Raw genomic sequence first — 24,523 nt, forward strand, 5'->3', positions numbered from 1 at the left:
GATGGGTGACGCGATGGCCATGGAGGAGCTGAAGTTGATTGGGCCAGGTCTCTGCGCCCATAGAACTCATCTCTGCGCGGTACCGGCGAATGGTACCGGGAACCGTGGCGGTATCGGGAGCGGGACTGGGACCTGCTACCAGCGCGGTGCCGGGAGGTCGACCGGTGCCTTATATTGTCGTGCCGGGATCGGCTGCGATAAGTACGTTGGTGCCGCGATCTGGACCGGTGCCGAGAGTACCACGACAGCGACCGGGATCTTGAATGGTGCCGCGAGTATGACCGGTTTCGTGGAGAATGGTACCAGGACTGCAAGCGGCACTGGGATCGAGAGCGATGTCGAGGCCGAGAGCGATCGCGGGATCGGGACCGGGACCGACGGTGTTCAGTGGTGCCCGGTGAACATGGTCGCACCATGGTGGGCTTGCCCAGAGACTGAATAAACTGCACCGGCGGTGCCGGGGGTTGGGGCAATTCGGGCTCTGTTAGAGCGATTAGGTCCCGTGCCACGGAGAAGGTCTCCGGCGTGGAGGGCGCGACGAGCTCAACCACAGCGCATGCTGGGGATCTAGTAGGCACCGGACTCAACGGCTCCTGTGAAGCCGGAATCGACGGTGCGGAGACAAGCGGTGCCGCGGCGGTTGACGGTGCCGGGCAGTCCATCTTGGAGATACGCTCCGACTGTGGTGTAGCTGTAGGTGCCGCAGGAGCCTTGTGCTTCTTGCTCCTCGGGGAGAGGGCCTTTATCGGTGCCGGGCGGTCCGGTGTGGAAGAGGCACTTGGTCCCGGTGCCGCAGTTGGTGCCGAGGATGGAGGAGTTAAAGCTGCCTCCATCAAAAGTTGTTTCAGGCGAATGTCCCGCTCTCTCTTTGTCCGGGGCTTGAACACCTTGCAGATTCGGCACTTGTCTGCAAGGTGAGATTCGCCTAGGCACTTTTAAACAGGAGCCGTGCAGATCTCCTGTGGGCATCGCCCGATGACAGGCCGCGCAAGGCTTGAAACCCGGTGAACCGGGCATGGGCCCCGGTACCGGGGGAGGAGAAGGGGCGAGCCCCTGATCCTTTTTAACTATATACACAACTATAAGAACTATTAATTTAAATACTAACTAAAACTACAGTAAAAGAACTATATACACAATACTATACAAACAAGCGATTTGCTAGGGAGGTGGAGAACAGCTAAGCTGTGCGCCACTGTTCCAATGACTGACATGGGCGGTAAGAAGGAACTGAGGAGTGGATGGGCCGGCAGGGGTATATATCAGGCGCCATACTGGTGCCACTCCAGGGGGCGACCTGCCTGCCCACCGAGTGTTGCTAGGGTAAAAACTCTCCGACGAACGTGCACACGGCGCGCACACACCTAATTGGAATGGATATGAGCAAGCACTCGAAGAAGAACCTGAAGTGCCTTCCAAAATCTGAGAGGGAAGAGGCGTGGAGCATGCTTTCAGAAGTCTTAAAAGAGCAAGATTCCGATGTTGAAACTACAGAACCCAAACCATCAAAAAAGAAAATCAACCTTCTACTGGTGGCATTTGACTTAAATGATGAAAATAAATATGCGTCGGTCCACACTGCTTTGCACTGTTAGCAAGCAGAACCCGTCATCGGCATGGAGGTATGTCCTTTGGAATGGTGAATAAAGTATAAATGGACATATGAGTCTTCAGTGCATCTGGCCTATAAATATCTTGTGATGCTGGCTACAAAAGTGCTATTCAAATGCCTGTTCTCACTTTTAGGTGATGTAAACAAGAAGTGGGCAGCATTCTCTCCTGCAAATGTAAACACACTTGTTTGTCTCAGCGATTAGCTGAAAAAGAAGTAGGGCTGAGTGGACTTGTAGTCTCAAGTTTTACATTGTTTTATTTTTGAATGCAGTTATTTTTTGTAGATAATTCTACATTTGTAAGTTCAACTTTCATGATAAAGAAATTGCACTACAGAACTTATATTAAGTGAATTGAAAAATACAATTTTTTTGTTTTTTACAGTGCAACTATTTGTAATAAAAATAAATATAAAGTGAGCATTGTACACTTTGAATTCTGTGTTGTAATTGAAATCAATACATTTGAAAATGTAGAAAACATCAAAAAATATTTAAATAAATAGTATTCTATTATTGTTTAACAGCGTGATTAATCGCGATTAGTTTTTTAATTGCTTGACAGCCCAAATTTTTACCCAACTGTCAGGGGATTGGTGTCCAAGCCTGGCAGAACCACGTAATGGCAATATTCTGGACTGTGTTGCCCAGTTGCAAGTCTGTAACTGGAGCTGGGGGGAACCTGGGTCCTCCTTGCTCCACTGGGTTCCAGCACAGGGCCCAGTAAATTGTAGTTCAAAATATTTGGCATGGGGTGGGATGCGCCTATGTCTGCAACCTGGGCCACTTCTTATCCTGGCTTCGGTTCCTCTGTTGGTGCCACTGGTTCGTTTCAGAGTCCCCTCTGCAGTCCCCTGTGGTTGCGCCCTGTAAAGTCTTCCTCTCTCAGTCACAGCTTGTCATTATCAGCCTCCATGGTTGAAGGGCCTGCAGCAGCCTAGCAGTGGGGCCTGATCCTGGCCACGTGGAGCCTCAGCGGCTTCTCGGCAGAAGCCTGCACTGCACAACTGCTCTCCTTTGTAGTCTGACTAGACTGATCTGAGCTGCTCCCTTTTGAGCTCAGTCTCCACTGGACGTATGGCCAGCAGAGGAGCTGGCCATGGCTTTCTGGGTCCAGAGCTGCTCCTTAACCTTAACCACCCCACTGCAGGGCTTGTACACTCCATCACACAGACAAACACAAAATTAATATGCCCATATAAAATCCAGCATGCCAAAACACTGAGTAATATATTGTAAGGGGTCCTGTACTTGCCAGGAGATGATCTGATAGGAAAGACTTATCTCTAAATTGTATAGTTCTGTGAATAAGCAATGCATTTCTAATAAACACAATACCTTTGTTTAATATTTTTTCTTGCATTAATCATTTTCAAATAATCAGCACTGGGGAGCTGTGAAAGAAGGCTTGAAGAACAGCAAGATACAAGACTTTCTGTATTCTGTGGATAAATTTGTGGGTACCTTGTCATCAGCAAGACAGAATTTAGAAGATAAAATTCAGCTGCAGAAGGTGGATATTGAGAGTTACCTCAACAACTTGCATAACCCTTCTGACTACATAACAGCAGGTCAGTAATCCCTAAAGGAGAAATATTTTGTGATCCAAAACAAAACATGGAAATGAGAGTATTCATGGGAAGAGAGATGTTCCATGTTCTTTATGCTGTTAGCGACGATTTCCCTTAAAAGGTTTATTTGTCCTCTTCCTTAGAGCTATATTTCTTCTTCTGCTTGATCTTAGAAGTGGAGTATAATTCCAAGTTTATGATCCTGAAAATTACTGGGATGTGATAAAATCAGCACTATGACTATCCAGTTCTGCAGGGTGAGGGAAGCTCAATAAGGTGGGTTTGGAGAGGATAGCATAGAAAGGAGGATCAGCTGCTACATATGGAATGGTCCTTACTTTTGTTGGTCCTCAGGTACACTAGGTACACTATGGCTCTGAGATCCATGAATTGAAAGGGGGCATAGCTGGATCAGAGGGCTTGACTTGGTGTATGGCCCCTCTCTACAACAGTGGCCTCCCCTTTCTGCCCCCCCTTCCTTGTCATCACATGACATTTCAGTGTAAAATAATGCTGAGCCAATCAGCATTATCATATCCCTTGCTACATACTAAAACCCTCTTAATGGGAATGTTTTGGGCCAGCTGCCAGTAAAAAAAAAAACCCAAAAACCTATAGCAGCAGGGCTACTTACTAAGGGATCCTGAATCACCGAGTGCCCTATTCTCCAGTGGATGGCACAAGGTCTGAAAGATTTCCCTCTGGATCTCAGGTAAGCTGCACGTTTTAAGGGCCAGGAGCCCTGGTCATAATGCAGAGGGCAAACTCTACACTATCTCGCAGATGGAACAATCTGAAAGACCTTTTGATTTGAAACATGCAGAGTTTTCTGGTCCCTATGTGGATTGTCTTCCACCTTTGGGATAATGTGGCCCTCTGACTTCACTGGAGGATGAATGGAAAGAGATGGCGGGGAAAGAGAGAACCCTTGTTTAACCACAAGTAGAGTTATTAACTAAACATGGTTAATGTATCAGTAGATTAATTTAAATTGTTAGTTAGATAGGCTTGGCATTTTTGTTGGATATGAAAATCCCACATGAAAAATGCAGTAGTATTCCAGTGCCTTTTAAGTATACATCTGATTTTGAAGTTATGCCTGTGCTAATGGGGCTAAAGCCTAAGGTCCTTGCTCAGTTTTATTTCATTTGACTTTGTTGGGAATTTGTGGAATTTGCCTGGGTATGGACTGAGCAAACCCCGCACAAGGACTTTAGGATATATTCCTAACAAATTAGGATTGCAGGAAATATACACTGTAGGAGCTCCCTGCATGGCAGTGTACAGAGGGTAAATAGGTGGGTGGCAAGGGAGGGAAAAACAGTGGCAAGATAGAGGATCTGCTGCATGGATTCTCTAGTCATTTGCCCCAGGATTGGGATGAATGGTGGGCTACTTTGGACTAAAGAAGCCTTCTGAAGTCAGCTCTGCATCCAATCTGGAGCCAGGCAGTGAGAATTCTTCTACAGAACGTTTAAATCTGTGTATGTTTCTTGGCATTTATTAGTAGAATGCAATTTTTGTCTTGTGGTTTTGAAGGCAGTAACATCGAGGTAATTGAGAAACTTGAGGGAGTGCTGATAATTTGGATCAAACAGATTGGACAAATTTTGGTGGAAAGTGAACAAATGAGAAAAGAAGCTGATGACATTGGCCCAGCTGCTGAACTGGAACACTGGAAATCGAGGATGGCATCATTTAACAGGTTAAAACATTGCATTATTTCTCCTGCAGGCTAAAGGACATTTTGTTTATAAACATGAACTGTCACTTGAAAAAAATATTAAAATTTATTCTTTTTTTCAAAGCCTTTTAGATGAGATCAAGAGTCCAAGAGTAAATAAAGTTCTAAGTATTCTTCAGGCCGCAAAATCAAAACTATTAAAGCAGTGGAAAGAACTGGTAATGACTGTGCTTTTAACAGAAATAATTTTAAGTCAAGAACATGCTGCTGCGCTTATGCTACATTTGGAAATGAACTCACATTGCTAATAATAGCTTGGGGATGATGGTTTTTATGTATTGGGCTTTATTCTCTCTTTGATATAAAAATGTAATACCAATTCTCTGGATTTGGAGTCAAGCACACATATCGGGGGAGTGGGGAGCAACTCTATCTCATACATTGCCAGTTACACAGATACCTACACAGGACCGTGGGATTGCCAGGAAGGGGATAGAGGAGGTATTCGCTACAGGCCCAAACTAGTTTCACCTAGGGCACTTACTACATCAGACATATAGACACCTGATGCAGACTTAACAATGCAAATTGCAGACAGTCCAGAAAAACAGACTCACAAGCCATGTGCAGGAGATCTGAGATTCAAAAGCCACTGAATGCACCAGTGGAGGAGATTATGGCAGACCTGCTGTTTCTGCCCATCAAGATCTTCTACTCCTTAAAGTGTGGATCTGCTTTGAGAATAGTCTGTGGAAAAATGGTACCTTCTTACTCAACTAATCTTGCTGTGTGTACTCAAAGTAATTTCTGCTGACTTTTGTGGCAAAAATAGTTTTTGGTCTGTTATCCCTGCAGAACCAACACATGTAAGAGATAGTGAGCTGGATTCCATTTCTTCCTGTGCAGCATCAACAGAATTATTTATGAAGTTCAAATCAGTCAGACCTGTATAAGCTGTTGTAGACAAAACGGATACACAGATGTCACTGAGGGCCTGCTTTATTAAGGTTATAGTGTATAAGAAGGGAAGAAGCCAGTCTATTTTAGAGCCTGAGCTGGTTTTGCAGGGCTGGCAGTTAGAAAAATAAACTGTCTCTATGTACATTGAGCACATTCAATATTGCCAGCCCTGAACATTCAAACATTGAGTCAGGCCCCCAAAACCATGATATTGGCTAAAAAATCATGAGATTTTACAAAGTGATAACATTGTGCTCTGTTTATTTGCCTCCTAGTTCTTGAGCTTTTAGGGATTATGTTTTCAAGATGCTTTTTTTTTTAAACCATGAGGACTAGATATTTACTTTAATATATGTCAGCTGAAATTCTGTTGAACTCTCATGACTGCAGGAGCTGTCTTGTGATAAATTCATGATAGTTGCCAACATTGCTTTGAAAAATATACAGCTGAAAGGCAATAAACATCGGATCCCAGAATGCCATTTTTACACTTACTTTTCAGAGTAGAATTGCAGTTTAATCAGGCAAAACTCTGTTAACTTCAGTGAGAAGTTTTTCCTAAATTGGGATGTATAGTCCTGTCCAAAAGCTGCTGATCATCAGGTAGCAGTTATTAAATCTAGAGTGGGGCAGATCTTGCCAATTCTTACTCCAACAAATTGTCTCATAGATTTCAGTGGGAGTACTTTTATGAGTAAAGGTTTGCAGGATTGACCTCTATATTCATTCTTCTTTTAGTAACATGCATTGGAAAGGTAGTGAGCCCACAGAGGTCATGGGTGGGCAAACTTTTTGGCCCCAGGGCCACATCTGGGTGGGGAAATTGTATTCAGGGCCATGAGTGTAGGGCTGGGGCAAGGGGTTGGAGTGCAGGAGGGAGTGTGGGGTGTGGGAGGGGGTGTGATGTGCAGGAAGGGACTCAGGGCAAGGGATTGGCATGCAGGAGGTGTGTGCGGTGCAGGAGGGGGGTCTGGGCAGGGGTTTGGGGTGCGGGGTGTGGCAGAGACCTCAGGGCAGGGAGTTGGGGTGCAGGAGTGGTGTGGCGGGGGCTCAAGGCAGGGGACTAGGGGGCTAAGGACAGGCGGTTGGGGGGCGGGTTATGGGCTCCGACCCAGTGCCACTTACCTTGAGCAGCTCCGGGGTGGCAGCAGCATGCAGAGGGGCTAAGGCAGTCTCCCTGCCTGCCCTGGCCCCGCGCTGCTCCTGGAAGTGCCAGCATGTCCAGCAGTGGCTCCTGGGGGTGGGGTGGGGCAAGTGGCTCTGCCGTGCGCTGCCCTGGCCTGTGGGTACTACCACCAAGCTCCCATTGGCCGTGGTTCCCTGTTCCCAGCCAATGGGAGCAGCAAGGGGAGGTGCCTATAGGTGAGGGCAGTGCATGGAGCCCTCTGCTCCCCCCCAGGGCCACAGGGACATAGTGCTGGCCGCTTCTGGGAGTGGCACAGGGCCAGGGCAGGCAGGGAGCCTGCCTTAGCTCAGCTGCACCACGGGGCTGGCAATTCCGTGGGCTGGATTGAAAGCCAGATCTGACCCACGGGCTGTAGTTTGCCCTCCCCTCACTTAAATGCTATTAATTTTAGTTGCCTTTTCCCTTTCAGGATGGTAATGTAACAAATGCTGCCAATGAAGCTAAAGACAATGTAAAATATTTATATACACTGGATAAGTTCTTCGGTCCACTTGGTAAAGCCTCACCTGTAAGTATTTTTTTTTAAATAAAGCATTTAGACAGTCTGAAACTTAGAAGAGAAAAAAGAGCTATTATTCCCAGTGGGAGAATGAGTCTCCCTTTCCATTTTCAAATGTAGTGCCCAAACAATTGTTGAGTTGAATGTATAGATTTCAAAGAACTCCCAGAAATGGAAAAATACTACTTCTCATGCAGGGCTGGCTCCAGGGTTTTTGCTGCCCCAAGTGGTGGAGGAAAGAGAAGAAGAAGAAGAAAAAAGCTGCGATCGGCGGCACTTCAGCTTTACCGCCGCTTCATTCTTTGGCGGCGGATCCTTCCCTCCGAGAGGGACCGAGGGACTAGCCACTGAATTGCCGCCGAAGAGCCGGATATGCCGCCCCTTCCCCTTGGCCACCCCAAGCACCTGCTTGCTGAGCTGGTGCCTGGAGCCGGCCCTGTTCTCATGTAGCAGACATCTGCCATTGCAGGTGCTAATGCAGGGGCAGGAACAAATCAGGGTGATATTCTCCCAAGTCCCACCCACCGCTGGTGCTGAAAGGAACTGCCATTGATAGTAAATTGTGCAGAACTGTCTAATATGATTGTCCCTTTAGTTCCTTGTGTGCATCTCTTCAAGGTTTGCAGTAGGTTTTCATATTTACTAGTTTTTAGGAAATTTGAATTGCTCATTTTTTCCTTTCCCTTTTGTGTCTTAGGCAGCAATTGTGGAGCACATACCCAGCTTAATGAACAGTATTCGTATGATTTACAGTACATCACCATACTATAATACATCAGAACAGATGACTTCTCTTCTCCTCAAAATCACTAACCAGATGATTAATACATGCAAGATATATCTAAGTGAAGGTGTTTTGAAAATCTGGGACCTGGACAGGTAACATGACCTCTTACTAGTTTTACCTTCTTCTTTAGTTAAGACTAATAGAAAATTCATAGGTTAAATATGAACATTATTACAAAGTAATATTGTGTAAGCCCTGATTCAGCCAAGTAACTAAGTTTTTAATTTTGAGCATGTGAATGCTTCCATTCACTTCAGCGGGAATACTCAGAGTGCATAATATTAAGCACATGTGTACGTCTCTGCTGGATCAGGGCTTATGCATATAGATTGCCATTAAAATGCAAATAGAACAGTTAAAAACGCTAGTATTTTGTCATCACGACTTTCTTGATGCAAAGCACACGCAGACAGAGGAAACTAGGAGTAGGAACAAAGAGGTTCTTTGGAGAGAAAACCCTAGGGACAGGCAAGCTGAGAAAGCTTAAGCTCAGGTTTGTGCTTTGTGTGTACTTAAGTCAACAATAAAGGCAAACACTACGAAGGGGGTAAGTTTGCACCATATTCAGTGTGGGTGTGTACTCTGTTAGGAGCAGAGTGGGAACTTGCTTGTACTGCTATTGGTCTGCACATGTTGCTACAGGGACTCAGTGTGGCGATTGTTAACTTTGCCAGATTTAATGGTGCCAATGTAGCTTCCAGCCTAGGAAAGCTGGATCCACAGTAGGCTTGCAAGTTAAGTTAAAGCACTCTCGGATTTTTTTTTGGAGACTGTAGTTCTGTTCTCTCTCACTATGTTTCCTTTTGATTATTTATGATGGCTATTATTTGTTATCTTTTGTCTTGTACTTAGATTATAAACTGCTTGGGTCAGGGACCATTTTCCAGTGTTTGTACAGCACCTCGCACAGTGGGCTCCTGTTCCATGACTCTTAGGTGCTGTTGCAATACAACTAATAAATAATAAAAGGGAAACAGACAGATTAATGGGGGAATACAAGGAAACAATGAGACAATGTTGATTAGCATGATAGGCTGTGGTGTCAGCACCAGCTGCCTAATCATTGTCAAATTTTTTGTAGCATCATGGCAAAGGAGAGTTTAAGGAGGAATTTGCAGGAGGACAATGAGATGGTTTTATGGATGTTTATGGGAAGCTCCTCCCATGAGTGAGGGGAAGCATAGGAGAAAGCACAAAGAAGGAATAGAAGTTAGAAATTAATATTAATAATGGGAATGAATGTTCATTGCAAGCGGTACAGGGTATCCAGTGTGGCTAAAAGGCCAAGCGACCGTCTTCCAGAATTAAGAGAGACTTGCACCTTGTGCTTATGGGTGAAGGAGAGACCTGATATCTTCGCAGTCCAAGTGATCTCTTTGGTACCCTCTGTCACCCTTTAGGGGAGAGGATTCAGAAGAGTGAGCTGAATCCTACAGGTAGGCAGAGGAGAGCCTACCCAGAGTTACGTGTTAAGTGGTGGGAGCCCTGTAACCTACTGCACTGGACCTACTTAAATTCCTAGTATGTGACAGATGGGGCAGACCGCACAGATAGAATCCTTCCCCAGGGTTAATAAAGTTGTGGCCTCCTGCTTAAATCCATCTCTGTATCTGTCCTCATTCACCTATGTATACTGATCAATAGGCGAGAGATTGTATTTGTCATGGCCAGAGAAGAGGATGTGGCAATAGTGAAAACAAGATTGCGAAAGCCTGGACGAGAGTTTTCTGTTTGTGAGTGGATAGAAAAGACTGCATTTTAGAGATCTTCTGCAGGAATAAACAGCAAGATTTAGACATAGCCTTGATGTGAGGATCTAGAGAGAGGATCAAGTCAAAGATGACACCTAGATTACAAGCATGAGTGACATAAAAGTAATTCATACTGAAAATTTCTAGTTGCTCTTTGTGTGTAGAAAAACGTAATTACATTTAACCAGCACATGACAGAATATTGGTATGTACATTATAAATAAGGATAAGATTTTGTCATGGTTATTTTTAGTAAAAGTCACGGACAGGTTGCGGGCAATAAACAAAAATTCATGAGAGCCTGTGACCTGTCTGTGACTTTTACTGAAAATAAAAGGAGGGGGGGGAAAACGACAGCTGGAGCCCTGCCATGGGGCGGGGGGGAGAGACTGGGGAGACGGACAGCCAGAGCCTCACCATCACGAAAGGGGACACAGTTCTGGTTTCGGCCTTGGCCACAGCCAAAGCAGTGAGGGGAGAGGGGAGGGGCAGAGTTCACAGCCCCCGCAGACATGTAGTCCTGGCTCCAACCCCAGCTGCAGCAATGCACAGCCCTGGATCCAACCATGGTTGAAGGGGAGGGGGTCCACACATCTCTGGCCCTGGCCGCAGTCACAGGTGGGGGCTCTCCAGCCCTGGCCGCAGTCACAGGTGGGCAGAGGTGAAAGTAAGCTGGTACGCCCTGGTACGGCATACTGGCAAGAGCCAGTGCGCCGTACTGGGGCGGATCGGCTTCCCCTGGCGGCAATTTAAAGGGCCTGAGGCTCCCAGAAGCGACTGGAGCCCCAAGTCCTTTAAATTGCTGCCAGAGCCGTGCCGCCAGAGCCCTGGGGAAATGGCGGTGGGGTTCGAGCGGTGATTTAAAGGGCCTGGGACACCTGCCGCAGCTACCGCCCCAGGCCCTTTAAATCATCCCCAGGGCAGCAGGGTCTACAGCGGCTATTTAAAGGATCTGGGGCTGCAGCAGCCACTACCACCTCGGCCCTTAAAATAGCTGCTGGAGACCCACTGCTGCCTCCCCAGGGTTCCGGCAGCAGGGCTCCGAGGACAGTTTAAAGGGTTCGGGGCTCAGGTAGCCACTACCACCCCGGGCCCTTTAAATCATCCCCAGAGCCTGCCGGAGCCACGGGGTAGTGGCGGTAGAGCTCAGGCAGCGATTTTAAGGGTCAGGGGCTCCTGTCTGCTGCTACTGCAGTGGAGCCCCCAGGCCCTTTAAAGCTCTGCCAGAGGCTGGGGTCTCCTCCGATGGTGATTTAAAGAGCCCGGGGTTCCACTGCGGTAGCTGCTGCTACCTCAGCCCCAGGCCCTTTAAATCTTGATTTAAAGTGCCTAGGGATTTAAAGGCCCCGCCTCTTCCGATAGAGGCCACACCTCTTCCGGTTGAGGCCCCGTCCCCTCCTACGGACTCCGGAGTGCTGGTAAGTCCTTTAAGTTCCTTTCAGCCCTGCAGGTGGGAGGCTCTCCAGCCCTGACCTTACCCATGAATGGTAAGGGGCACAGCCCCAGCCCAAGCGAGGGTGGGGGGAATGTGCAACCTCCACCCCGGCTGAAGCTACGGGGTGGGGAGGAACACACAATCCCTGCCCCAGCCAAAGCCGCAGGGCAGGAGAAGGGGGAGAGGGTACTGTTCCAGCCCCGGCCACAGCCACTGAGGGAGAGGAGGGCAGTGCACAGCCCCGGGTCCAGCTGCTCACAGTTTAAGCCACAGAAGTTGAGTGAATTCACGGAATCCTTGACTTCCCTGACCTCCATGACTAAATTGTATCCTTTATGATAAAGAATGATCATAAATAAAATGAAAATACAATTTTTAATGTACTTGAACAACGTTAATTTCTAATGCATTCTTTTTGTTTTATTCACTTTGTTTGCAGAAGTCTCTGAGTCAATAGGGTGAATTCATGAGGTTTTACGTTTGTTAATTTCTGATTCCTTTGCTCTGACAAACATTCTGGAAACAGAGTGACAAAGTCCTAACAGAATGATGCTCTTTACAACTAATTGGCCTATATATGTAATAACAGTCCATTATTTCACAGATTAAATAACAGATTATACGGCCTCCTCATGCCCACTGTTTAATTTACTGTAGCTATGTCAAGATTGGTCAAACTACTGCACATGAATTGAACCCAGCCTGTGGCCTTGGGAATTGTGGTTTTCTAGATGTTCACATTTAAAGGAAACAAGAGACTTTTCTGATGTTTGATCCTACCTAAGAAGAGGAGAATCCAAACTTTCCTGGAAACAAGGACACAGTTTATAGAGATAAAAAATGGCTAATGTACAGGAACTGAACAGGCTACATGGTGTAGGCAGTTCCTATCTGACCTGTGCTGGGTAGTGTAATAGGGTCAGGATTTGGTCCAACACCAGTAAAACAAAATAAAAATGAAATAAAACAATAAAATAAAACAAAATTCTATCTTGTAAAACAGTTTTAAAATGAACATTTTAATTTAGTCCTCTTCACATTTTGAAGGATGTATTTATATACATCTATGTCCACATCTCATCAGGTTACTCTTTATAATGTTAATACAATATTTTCTAAGTACTGGACTTGATCAAATGTCTATGTAGCTGAAATGTTCTATTATTGTAATCATTTGTGCAGCTCTCTATGTTTCTTAAGTTTGTCTTCTGTTCACTTTTTTTTTTTAGGCAAGAATTATTAAAGAGAATACAAGAATGTATTTATCTCAATGAACAATATCAAACATATTTTCAGAGAGTAAGGGAGAAGGTAAAGGAAAATCCAAATGATCGGCAGTTCGATTTCAGGTAAATCATTCATTCTGTCCTTGAATCAAATCATGTCCATTTATATAATTTATAACTGCGCAATCAACATATGTACAGATGAACTGGAGAGTTTAACATTCAGTGAAAATATAAACTGTAGCATGTTTCAGACCTGATCCTGCAGTTTTTACTCAGAAAAAAATTTTCAGTGACAAGTTTTGCCAGTTTGTCACAGATTTGGTACCCATATAGGCCCAAAGAGATTTCAGTTGAACTAATGCATGTATTTAGAGTTGAGCATGTTCATAAGTGGACTTTTGGATCAGGTCCTTAATCATACTGCCAATGAGAGTTTTGCCTGAATCAGCACTGTAGAACAAGGCCTTCAGCCGGCATCTTAACATTATAAGGCCAAATTGTGATATTCTGAAAACTGTGACATAATTGGAGATACTCTTTTATGTAAAACAATTACAATTAGGACCAAAATTGGCACATATAAGATTTAAGCATTAAGTACTTCATACTCATCGTAAAAGTGATTTACTTGATTCTGCACTAATAAGAGTACGTTTTAGAAAAAGAGAAACATTGTGCAAGTACCGGAAGAATATATCTGAATCTTAGAAATTCTTGCAGTATGTTTTATTCTATATGTGTATGATAGTCTCTCTTTTGCCTTTTTTGTCATCAGTGAAAACTATATATTTGGAAAATTTGATGCATTCTGTAAACGCTTGGAAAAGATTTCAGATATAAGCAATATCATGGAAGGCCTTTTAGAGCTACAGAATATAAAAATAGAAGGTATTGAAAGGATCAATGCTCATTACCAGATGATTGCTACAAACACCAGATCAAAAACCTATGATGTTCTGGATCACAGGAAACAAGAGGTACATATTTCAGAAATAATAATCAGAAATGTTAAACACTTGTGAAAATCTAAATCAGTCACTTTAAACTATGCATTTCCTTGAAAATATGGTGGATTTTAAAACAATATACAAAAGAACCATTAGGAAGTTTATAACAATATATGCATTAATTTGTTTATAATTCTAACATGTTCCTATCTTATTAAGATAATTTTAAGTTGTTAGACATTCACCACTGGTAGTTGTACACAGATAAGTGAACTAGTTGTGAATGTGACAGCTTAATGGCCCAGTAGTGCAAATACTTTTTCTTGAATCTTGAGCATATTTTATGCCAATTAGAAAACAAAACTTTTTCCTTTTTTTTGAGATACATGAACCTTGAATCCCATCTGGAAAACCCTAACTCATGCAGGCAATGATGCTGAAGTCAATGGGACTACTTGCATCAGTAAGGATTAATTAGAGGAGGAAGAATTGAGGAATCAGGCCCCAGAGTTCAAACTGGATTGTTTTAATAGCAGTTCTTACACTCTGTTCCATCAAAGCAGTTATGCCTGTGCTCCAAGAACATGAGTAGTCTGATGGAACTACTCCCATATTTAAGGCCCCAGTTTCTTGAATCAGGGCCCATGTGCTTTGCTAGATCCGGATTATAATTACAACACGTGAAAAATATTTTGACTTATTGCACTACCGTTCTTCCTAACTCATGGTTTGCAAAGTCTGAAAATCGCTCTTTATGTTTCAGGTCTGGAGCACTTCTGGACTGTGCTCTGATGTCTGTAATATTTGCTGTGTGGTTGTCCATTTAAAATCATATTTGGATGCCTGCTGGGGTTTTGGGCTGTTTCAAGATCTCTAACTTTTATTATGTGTATTTTTTTGGCATTTCTACATATGAAATGATTGGGTGAGAGTATAGCATGGGCTGCCTCTGTAGGGTGGTGAGTGCTTCTTGTGAGATGATGAAGTCACTCAGAATCTCACAGGATTCTTCACAATGGACTTTCAATATAAATCATGAAGAGTAGTCCTGCTGACTGTTTCGTGTTTGTCTGATCTAGCATGTAAACTCCTGGAGGTTACGAGCTCTGTCACTGGACTGTTCTGTACAGTGCTGAACACACTTAATGGGCAGAATATGCAAATACTGTATTGGTTCTAAGAGGGTGGCTTTACATGAAAATTAATGGCATCATATAATCCATTTTTGGTTTTGTTTTGTTTTGTTACCCTCTCCCCCTTTTCAGTTTGAGAAAGATTACCTTGAATTTAAGAATCAAATTGAAGGTCTGCACCAGTCAATGCAAGAATTAGTGGATTCTTGGTTTGAGAAATCTTTAACTGTGAGTAATTCTGCAAGTAAAAAATCTGACCTTCAGAAGTGCTGAGCACCCACAAATCCTATTGGAATCTCTGCGTGCTGCAGGTGTTCAGAATTTTTGGAAATCAGGCCACAATGCTTGTTCGGTGTGAGATAATATCAGAGGATTTGAGCAGTGTTGGCAAACTCTTCAAGCTCAAGTGCGCTCAGTCAGAAATATTGGAAATTTAAATGCTGATAATTATCAAGTGCCAATTTCCTATTCTGTCTTCCTCACATCTTTTGTCCCTCTCATCTTCCTCATTCTGTTTTGTCTTTCTTTTTTCTGCTCCTGGCTCTTACTTCTTCCCTGCTGATGCAACAAAATAGTAAATTGCTTCTCTTGGAGCTTCTGTCGTTAGCTCTCCAATTTACCTCACAGGCCCTGGTTCCTCTCTGCTCCTCCAACCTATCTGCAGTTTTGCTTTTCTTCTGTTGCTTCCTTTCAGTGCTTTTTTTCCTTCTGCTCTCTACTCCAGCCTACAGTTTGTCATTGGTACATTGGGGTGGAGTGGGGGCAGGGCCCGTGGTGTAGCAGGGGTTGGAGCACCCCAGGGGAGCTAAGAAGGATGGCGCCTATGTGCCTCTCTATGCCTCAGAGCAAAATGGTTGGTTGTTCCTTTTACAAAGGCAAGTTATATAAACACCTAAATTGACAGACAGACATGTTGTTAAGATGAATATTTCCTCCTTTTAAAAAATGTGTTACAGATTGGCCCCCTATTGCTTCTAAAATGTTGGCTGGCTTTTTTTTTTCCATTCCTAATTGTGCTTACATTACAAGAATTATTAGGGGGAAAATGGGGAGTGGAAATTTAAAAGAATTAGAATCAAGTTGAAACTATTCCAAGTGTTGCCCCTTTTTGACCTGAGTTGCTAGTCAAAGTTCAGAGCCCTTCAGATAGTTCAGGTTGAGATAGTAATTGATGAAGGAGTCTGGTATTTTCCTTACTGTAATCTTGTTTCTTTATATTCTCCAAATATAGGAGGAACCAGAAATAGATGAATAGTTTATTAGTTTGTGTCCCCTAAAGCCTCTTTAGCCAACACCAGAGCAAAAAGTTCTTTTTCTAGCTTTTTCCAAGGTCATACACTGTGTTCACAGGCTCCTGCTTGGCTTGCTTTTTCCTGGTTGGTTTCTGGCCTTTTAACCTGTCTCTGTTCTGTCAGACCGTTTGTCTATCTCTCACTCACACACAGAGTCACAATCCTCAGTGGAACTCTCCACCCACATGGTGCTAGTTTCTGAACAGGCTCTGTTTTGCCATGTTTCGATATGGCCTCTCAAGTCTTTCTTAGCACTATCTTAAGTGAAGAGTGCATTCACACATCAGTTTTAACTCAGCCCATAATAAGGTTTCATCCAATACACAACACAACACAGAAAAGAGCTGTACTCAGTTTAAAAAATATATTACCCAGCAGCTCATTCAAAATATTTTCTCTGTTGCAGTTCTTATGCTCCTCCTTCCAGATTGAAATGAAATAAAGAAATCAACATTGTGAGCTGTCTTTAAAATCAGAACTGATTTTAGATTTGGGCCCCAATTTTGAAAAAATCTATGTGAGCAGACCTCAGTGCCTGCACAGAGCCCCACTGATGTCAGGAATCTGCCCTTGTGGTGCTGTTGGCAGAATCTGAGTCTTGATAAAGGTGGAGGTACTACTCTACTTTCTCCTGAGGGAATTCTGCACCAACAAAAAAAAATTCTGTGCACAATATTTTAAAAGTCTGAAAAATGCTGCCATTTTATTTGTCAACAATTTAAATGTGGAGGCTCCAGCATGGCAATGGGGAGCACAGACCACTGGCTGCACGGAAGTAGGAGATCACTCTGCAGGTCCCCTCCTTTCCCAGGACACAGACTGGGAGGTGAGGATGCACCCAACCCTGACACAGTGCAAGGACTGGGCCCACCCCAGAAACATCTTGGGCCCTGCCCCTCCACGCCAGACACACCATTATAGCAAGTGAGAGGGACAGAGTTTTGCACACACAGCCAGCCTTAGTCCCCCATCCATGTGTGTGGCAAGCAAGGCTCGTTGAGGAGTTCTCGGTGCAGGGGGAATGGGACTTCGCAGGGGGGTCCAGGTGAAGGTGGCTGGGGCTTTGGGGGATGTCTGGGTGTGAGAGGCTCAACGGAGGTGTCCGAGAACTGGGTGAGTGGGGTTTGGTGGGGTGCGGATCTAGGTACAGTTGATTGGAGCTCAGTGGGGTAGGAGTCCGGGGGCAGGGGGAGTAGGGCTCGGCAGGGGTTCCAGATGTGGGGGGTTCTGGGTGCACAGGGGCTCTGGATGCAGGGGGTGAGGTGCGGCGGAGGGGGAATCTGGGTAAGGGGGGTATGGATGCAAGGGGGTTAGACATACAGAAGAGCAGCTCCCTCTACAGTGCCCCACTCCCACGCTGAGGAGTGATGGGGGCAGGATACAGAGATGGGGTGTGGAGCTACCTGCAGCTGGGGGAGATTTCTGGGGGTGGGGTCTGACCCGGTCCTGGCCCTAGCCATTCCTTGCAGGGGAAGAGGAACTCCTTTCATTGCCCAACTCAGCCAGGACCAGCAACTGAGCCTGACGCAGGGTCAGAGCTTCCGGTTGGGGTGTCCTCAGCCCTGCCACCCACCATAGTGATTCACCCCTTTGCCAGCTGCTCTGGGCACCAGAAACGACACCTCTGCGCTGCTGGGGAGCGGTGCGTCACAGATCTTGCTGCTTCCCTTTGCTTCCTCATCGTTTTCTGCGAAGAAGCAAAGAAACCTGTGGGGGTCATGAATTCTTCCCACATGTAGTGGCACAGAATTCCAGGAGTACTCTACACCATATTTGTGTGTGGCTAAATGATCATTTGGAGAAAAGTCAGAAAGAAATTAAATATTGCTCCATTATCCTATGTAGGTAGCTTTTTGACAAATCAGATTATTTTAAACATGATATTAGAACTAAGGGAGAATTTAATAAATTAACCTATTAGATAGGATTGTTCTGTGTTCACAATAAAATAAATTAACCAGTTATAAACATACAATGACAACTTATTAAGCTATTCCCATCTTGATGGAGCATTTACTGCAAATCTCCAATCTCTCTTTTTAGACTGAACAGATGTTGGGACTTCTGATGAAATTTGAACACCTTGGTAAAGACCATATTGATCTTACTGAAAAAAATATAATCGTCGTTCAGCGATACAGCCGAGAATTAGATCTGGTTCGAAAACTCTACCAGAAGCAAAAAGAAAATCCGCCTATGCCTCGTAACGTACCACCTGTAAGGATGAAACTAAGGCGAGAGAAAAAGATCTTTACTCTTTTTTCTGTTTTATGTTAATGAAAACATAAACTTAAACCTTGCTCCATTGCAGGTAACTGGGAAGATTATGTGGGCTCGGCAGTTGTTCAGAAAAATAGACCATCCAATGAAATTTTTAAAAAAGAAGACTGCACTTTTGAAGGTTGGAAATTAGTGGGGGAAATGCTAAATTCATAAAAAAAAAAGAACATGCCAATAATATAGCTTATTTTTATCTCCCTTATATCCATTCCTCTGCAACTTTAAAGGCCTGGCCCTCAGATCCTAGAAGCTCCTGCCATACTTGACTACTCTAGTTTCTGACCTCTGGTGGTAATGCCAGTTCCCTCTGTGGCCAATCACAGCTGCTTCCCAATCACCTTGTGCTGCTTGGTCCTAGTAGGTAACTCAGGTCACTCCTTTTGTCCTCACCTGGGTCTGCCCCTGCCCCATATTGCCCTGCTCTGTAGACCAGTGTTTCAACAAACGATTGAAAGAAACAAATCTCTGTGAAATTGCACATGCCACGTCTCATATTACAGTGTACAATTTTTGTAGGTAAGTTTGATAAAAATGAGGAAAGGAGTGTAAGAAGGTGTTTTAAAAGTTTCCTCATTGAATTTTAAAATATCTTTCTAAGTTGTTTGGCACATCAGATCTCCAAAATGGCTTGGCCTACATTCTCCACACCTGTTTGGTTCCTTTGACCATCATGAGGAAAGGCCTGGTAGGCACAATCTAATCCATTATATGAGCACAACATTATAAAAATAAATTTCTTGTGATTTCTAGACTCCAGAAATGAAGAAGGTAATTTGGAGCTACAACAAAATGGCTGCTGTTCTTTTAGAATTTGAACTTCTTTATCACAGAGCATGGTGCAGGTTTGCTGAGCAAGCTAAGAATGGACTGCGTGCTTCATTACTTGTCAGACATCCAGAAACCAAGGTAAAGAAGTTAAAAGTTAAAAATAAAAGGATAGTGAAGGATGAAATTTATTACTTTTATTTTAATCACATACACAAAACTATGTTTATAAAATGCCATTAAGATTGCAAAATAAAGCACTCTAAGGTTACTCTGTGTGACCTTAATTCTGTCCCCTTATGTGTATGTATTGCAATATAGACGTTAATTGTTTGATTGCATGCTAATTTTTCCCACAGTATCCCTATCTCATTAGTGGAGGATAATTCCATACGTGGCTGTTAGCCAGGGATGCAGCACCATTTTCTGAATGTCCCTAGCCTGTTTGTCAGAAGCTGGGAGTGGATGACGGGATGGATCACTTGATGGTTGCCTGTGCTGTTAATTCTCTCTGAAGTATCTGGCATTGGCCACTGTCGGAAGACAGGATACAGGGCTAGACGGACCATTGGTCTGACCCTGTATGGCCGTTCTTATGTTAGTGTACATAACGAACAATACTCAGAGAATGATATAGCTAGTTGATTTTTTTCTCCTAAGCTTTCCATGTATGGACTCCATGTCTTGTTTATTATACATTGTCAAAAACCTGCAGCAAATATGTAATTATTAACTGCCTCATGGTCTTTTCTACGTTCATCAACACTATACTGAGTACCGCACAAATATCAATTAATTTGAGGTGGGAACTACTTGGTGAGATAGGAAACTATTATTATCCTTACTTTATAGATAGGGATTACAGCGCAGAGAGATTAAGTCCAAAATATGCAATTTTGAATGCTTCAGTGGTTGGAAAGCCCCTCACTTTAGATACCTAGAACCTGACTTTTTAGAGTACTTAGCATTTTTATAGCATTTTACAAGTTCAAAGCACTGTACAGACATTAATCCTTGCAACATATTTCCTCTGAAGTAGGTATTATCCTCATATGGGAAATGGAGATGTGACATTAGAGTGATTTACCTAAAGCCAGAGTGATTCAGTGACAGATTCAGAATTAGAACTCAAGTTCTCCTGATTCCCATCCCTGTGCACATTCCTCCAGACCACGCTGCCTCATGTGCCAAGTAGCTCTTACTGACTTCATTTGCATTTGTGAGTCATTAGCTCTTTTGCATATTAGACCTTCTTTGACTCAGGTTGGGGAGTGTAGTGATCCCTCACCCTGAGTTGGGAGGGAGTCAACGCTGCCTCACTGCATCAGGCAACAGTAATTGGGCTCGGGCCCCTCTAGTTGGGGTCAAGCAACAAGCAATCTATAGCTCCCAGCCTCCTGGCTGGGGTAAACAACAATCAACAGTCTGGAGCACTGGCCCCTGGGGCAGGTCAGAGGAACATTCAGTCTTTAGCCTAGAGCCTCCTGGCTAAGGCATACAGCAATCAACAATCTAGAGCCTACAGCCTCCTGGCTGGGGCAACCAAAAATTAAGGCACAGGCCTTCCATCCTAGCACGAGTGTGCTGCTAATCCCCAGATGTGGGGTAGTGGCAAAGGGGATAGGGGAACCTAGGCCCACCTTACTCCACTGCATCCCAGCAATGGCCCTATTAGTGGCAGGTTCTGCCACTGGCTTGGTGGGGAAACCGAAATATGGTGCCTCACTTCCTGGCAGTGCTACCGGATCAAAGTCTGGTTCCCCTGGGCTACTTCCTACCTCACGTAGTCAGCATTGCTCTGTTAAGCTGGAGCTTTGTCTGTCTGCCTCGCAATCGGGCGGTGGCCACTTCAGCCATTCCTTGGGGTCCTTGCTCGCTTCAGTCTGTAGGGTGCTGATCTGCTCAGCTGTTGGTCCAGGGTCCTGAAGAAGGCTTGGCTCCCTAGAAGAGACGTCCGCCTTCTTCCCTGGTACAGCTGCAACTTCACTGCAGGGCCCTCCCTTTATACTTCGTGCCCTTTCCCGGTACTTCTGATGAGCTGGGCAGGGTGGGTTCGGTTCTTCCCACCACAGGCAAAGTAGTGGGCTTTCATTCTCAAGTCTGGTAAGGATGGTATGTCGTTTGCCCTCCTGTCCCTGGACCAGGAGGAGACATTGGACAGGATAGACCACGGGTACCTCCTGGGCAGTCTGTGGGTGTTCGGTTTCAGGCCCCAGTTTGTGGGCTGTACGCCTCCGCGGAATGTTTGGTGAGGCTCAACTGGACCCTGACTGAGCCGGTCAGCTTCAGGTGGGGGGGTACGTCAGGGATGCCTGCTGTCAGGCCAGCTGTGCACTCTGGTGATCAAGACCTTCCTCTGTGTCCTCCGACAGAGGTGGATGGGGTTGGTGTTTCAGGAGCCGGAGCTGCGGCTGGTCTTGTCGGCATAACCCGATGACATGCTTCTCGTGGTCCAGGACCTGGGTGACCTGGTGCGGGTGGAGGCCTGCCAGGCAATCTACTCAGCAGCCTCCTCTGCCCAGGTTAACTGGGTCAAGAACTCTGGCCTGATGGTCGGGAATGGGTGGCAGACGAGCTTCCTCCCACTCGTGCTTCAAGCCATTCAGTGGATCGTAAGTCCACTGGTCTATCTCGGTGTTTACCTTTCTGCCACGCATCCTTCTCTGCCAGAGAACTGGCAGGATTTGGAGGCCAGGGTGGATGAGTGGCTGCGGAGATGGACAGAGCTCCTCAGGTGCTACTCCCTGCGGGGGAGGGCACTGGTGTTGAACCAACTAGTCCTGTCCATGCTCTGTCACTGGCTCAACACCCTGAGCCTGGCCCCGTGGATCCTTGTCCGGCTCCAGAGTGTAGCTCTGGAGTTCTTCTGGCCAGGACTGCTCTGGGTCTCTGGAAGAAGGAGGACAGGGCCTGGTCTGCCCCAACAGCCACCTCCATGTCTTCCACCTCCAGACCCTGCAGAGACTCCTTTATGGTGCAGGTAGTCTGGCGTGGAGCATGCTGGCGCATGCCTTCCTCCGCTGCCTTCGAGGGCTCCGATACAACCAGCAGCTCTTTTTTTCTCCACCTGAGGGTCTTCTGTGAGACCTCTCTGAGCTTCTGATCTTCTTCCAGGACCTCCTCCAGACCTGGAAGCTGTTCTCGGCCACCAGGTCCATTGTGGCCACTGATGGGGTGGACCTGCTTGCAGAGCCCCTTCTACAGAACCCCTACCTTTGTGTGCAGGTGGTGGAGTTCCCCTCAGTGCAGCAGAGGCTGGTCACGGCAGAAACCACCAGACTCAGAGACCTCCTGCAATGTGACAGGGGGGACTGGGTGGATCCCAGAGCACCCGGTCGGTGCATGGGGCTCTCCAGCCTCCTGGCCCCCCTTGCACGTTCTTCAGGAGGTTGGGGCAGCCTTGTCACCCACCTCTTGGATTTTCCTTGAGCGGGTAGTGCGAGACGGTTCTCCCTGCCTACCCCTCACACCAGGCCCTCCGGGCCTTTTCATTGGGCCCCTGTCCCGCGAGCCCTCCTGGCCCCCTTCCTTCCCACAGTCCGAACTGGCTGCGTGCCACGCAGCCAGTTCATTTCCAAACTGTGCTAAGGAAACAATTCTACATGCTCATGCTCCACATGTTTCACTTCCTTACCCTTGTCCCACCCTGATACCAAATGGTGGGACTATCTACAACCTGTGGAGGGTGAGGAACCCCAGAGAGCCAGCCCCTATTCCAGTCTGGTCCCACGACCCACTGGGGATATTGGTTGGCAGCTCCTTCATGGAGTTGTGAGCACAGGCATGTACCTGGCATGGTTCACCCTCATCCCCGATGCCTGCCTCTTTTGCGGTGTGAGGGAGAACCTGGCGCACACTTATCTTGAATGCGCCAGGTTCCTGCCCCTATTCCGGCTCCTCCAGAACCTTCTGGTTGCACTGAGGTTCTGGCTGCAGTTTTCCCCACACCTGTTTATACTCTCACACTCTGTCTGTGGCCCCACAAACTCACGAGACCTCCTTATCAGCCTCTTCCTGGCCCTGGCCAAAGTGGCCATCTTCAACACCAAGAGGAGGATGCTAGACAAGGGGGTGCTCTGCGACTGTGGAGCCTATTTCCACACCTCCCTGGTCTCACGCATCCAGGCAGAGTTCCTTTGGGCAGCGTCCGCTGGCTTCCTAGACAGCTTTGAAGAGCAGTGGGTGCTGTCCGTGTTCTCTGCTCGGTGTCCCCTTTTGGATCCCTAGTTTTGAACCTGTGACCATCACTCCTAACCCTGTTATTCCTTAGTTTTCCCCCACATTCCATTGGTTCCTGGGTCCAGCGGTCCCTCCTACAAGGCTGGGGGAGGGGCCTTTAGACGTGAGCAGTCTAGTGCCTGCCTACCTCCCAGTTTCCCAGTAAGGCCTCTCTACAGGCACCCAGAGATGAACACGCAATGAATGGCCACTGGCCAAAATTTAATTTAAGGGACTTGCCCACATCACGTAGGAATTCTGTGGCAGAGGAAGAGAGAGAATGGGCAACATTAATTGTAACTTGAATGCCTGATTTTCCAACCATAATAACATTTTGTTAATGTCATTTTTAAAATGTAATATCCTAGTTTTTAAGAAAAGAAAAAAAAGGTAAAACCACATCCAAATTTTATTATGCCCAAATGTAACAACACCCTCCTCCCCTCCATGTGGAAGATCAGGCCTTTATTGTGGTTATTCTTGAGTTATTGACATAAAAATTAATTATTCTTCTTCGAGTGATTGCTCATATCCATTCCAGGTAGGTGTACGCACCGCGCGTGCACGTCTGCCGGAAACTTTTTACCCTAGCAACTCCAGTGGGCCGGCAGGTCGCCCCCTAGAGTGGCGCCAGTATGGCACCAGATATATACCCCTGCCGGCCCGCCCGCTTCTCAGTTCCTTCTTACCGCCATGTCGGTTGCTGGAACTGTGGAGTGCGGCTTGCTGACCTCCACGTCCCTAGCTCTCCTGTACTTGTTCATCGTTTTTAGTTGTAAATAGTTCATAGTTAAGTAGTAGATAGACTGTTAGCATAGTAGTTAGTTAGAATATTGTATATAGTTGTCTAACATCGGTTGCGGGTGGGCCGTTGCCCTCCCCGGCACCCGGCACCGGGCCCATGCCTGGCTCGCCGGTCTTCAAGCAGTGCTCAGCATGCAAGAAGCCGATGCCTACGAGCGATCCCCACGATGCGTGCCTTAAGTGCCTGGGGGAATCGCACATCAGCGAGAAGTGCCGCATTTGCAAGGCTTTTAAGCCTCGCACGAAGAAGGAGAGAGACCAAAGACTCTGCGCTCTCCTTATGGAAGCGGCTCTGTCTCCGGCACCGGCGGCGCAGTCAGCCAGTTCTACTCCGGCACCGGACTGCGCCGGCACCGGCAAGACTCCCCG

General features: G+C 45.9%; 1 protein-coding gene across 4 annotated transcripts in view; it reads left to right on the forward strand.

The window, feature by feature from the left end:
- The window catches only part of LOC127043896 (dynein axonemal heavy chain 5-like), a 644,537-nt gene that overhangs the window by 354,410 nt on the left and 265,604 nt on the right, over positions 1 to 24,523 (forward strand). For 3 of the 4 annotated variants that reach the window (XM_050938120.1, XM_050938119.1, XM_050938121.1), the window contains 11 exons: positions 2,998 to 3,184; positions 4,724 to 4,889; positions 4,993 to 5,086; positions 7,424 to 7,522; positions 8,211 to 8,392; positions 12,716 to 12,835; positions 13,491 to 13,692; positions 14,928 to 15,023; positions 18,131 to 18,304; positions 18,399 to 18,488; positions 19,118 to 19,273. In XM_050938120.1, the coding sequence (XP_050794077.1) occupies positions 2,998 to 3,184; positions 4,724 to 4,889; positions 4,993 to 5,086; positions 7,424 to 7,522; positions 8,211 to 8,392; positions 12,716 to 12,835; positions 13,491 to 13,692; positions 14,928 to 15,023; positions 18,131 to 18,304; positions 18,399 to 18,488; positions 19,118 to 19,273 (1,566 nt within the window). The other variant, XM_050938122.1, reaches the window with a different exon arrangement.

The sequence above is a fragment of the Gopherus flavomarginatus genome, chromosome 2, assembly GCF_025201925.1.
Source record: "Gopherus flavomarginatus isolate rGopFla2 chromosome 2, rGopFla2.mat.asm, whole genome shotgun sequence".
NCBI lineage: Eukaryota > Metazoa > Chordata > Testudines > Testudinidae > Gopherus > Gopherus flavomarginatus.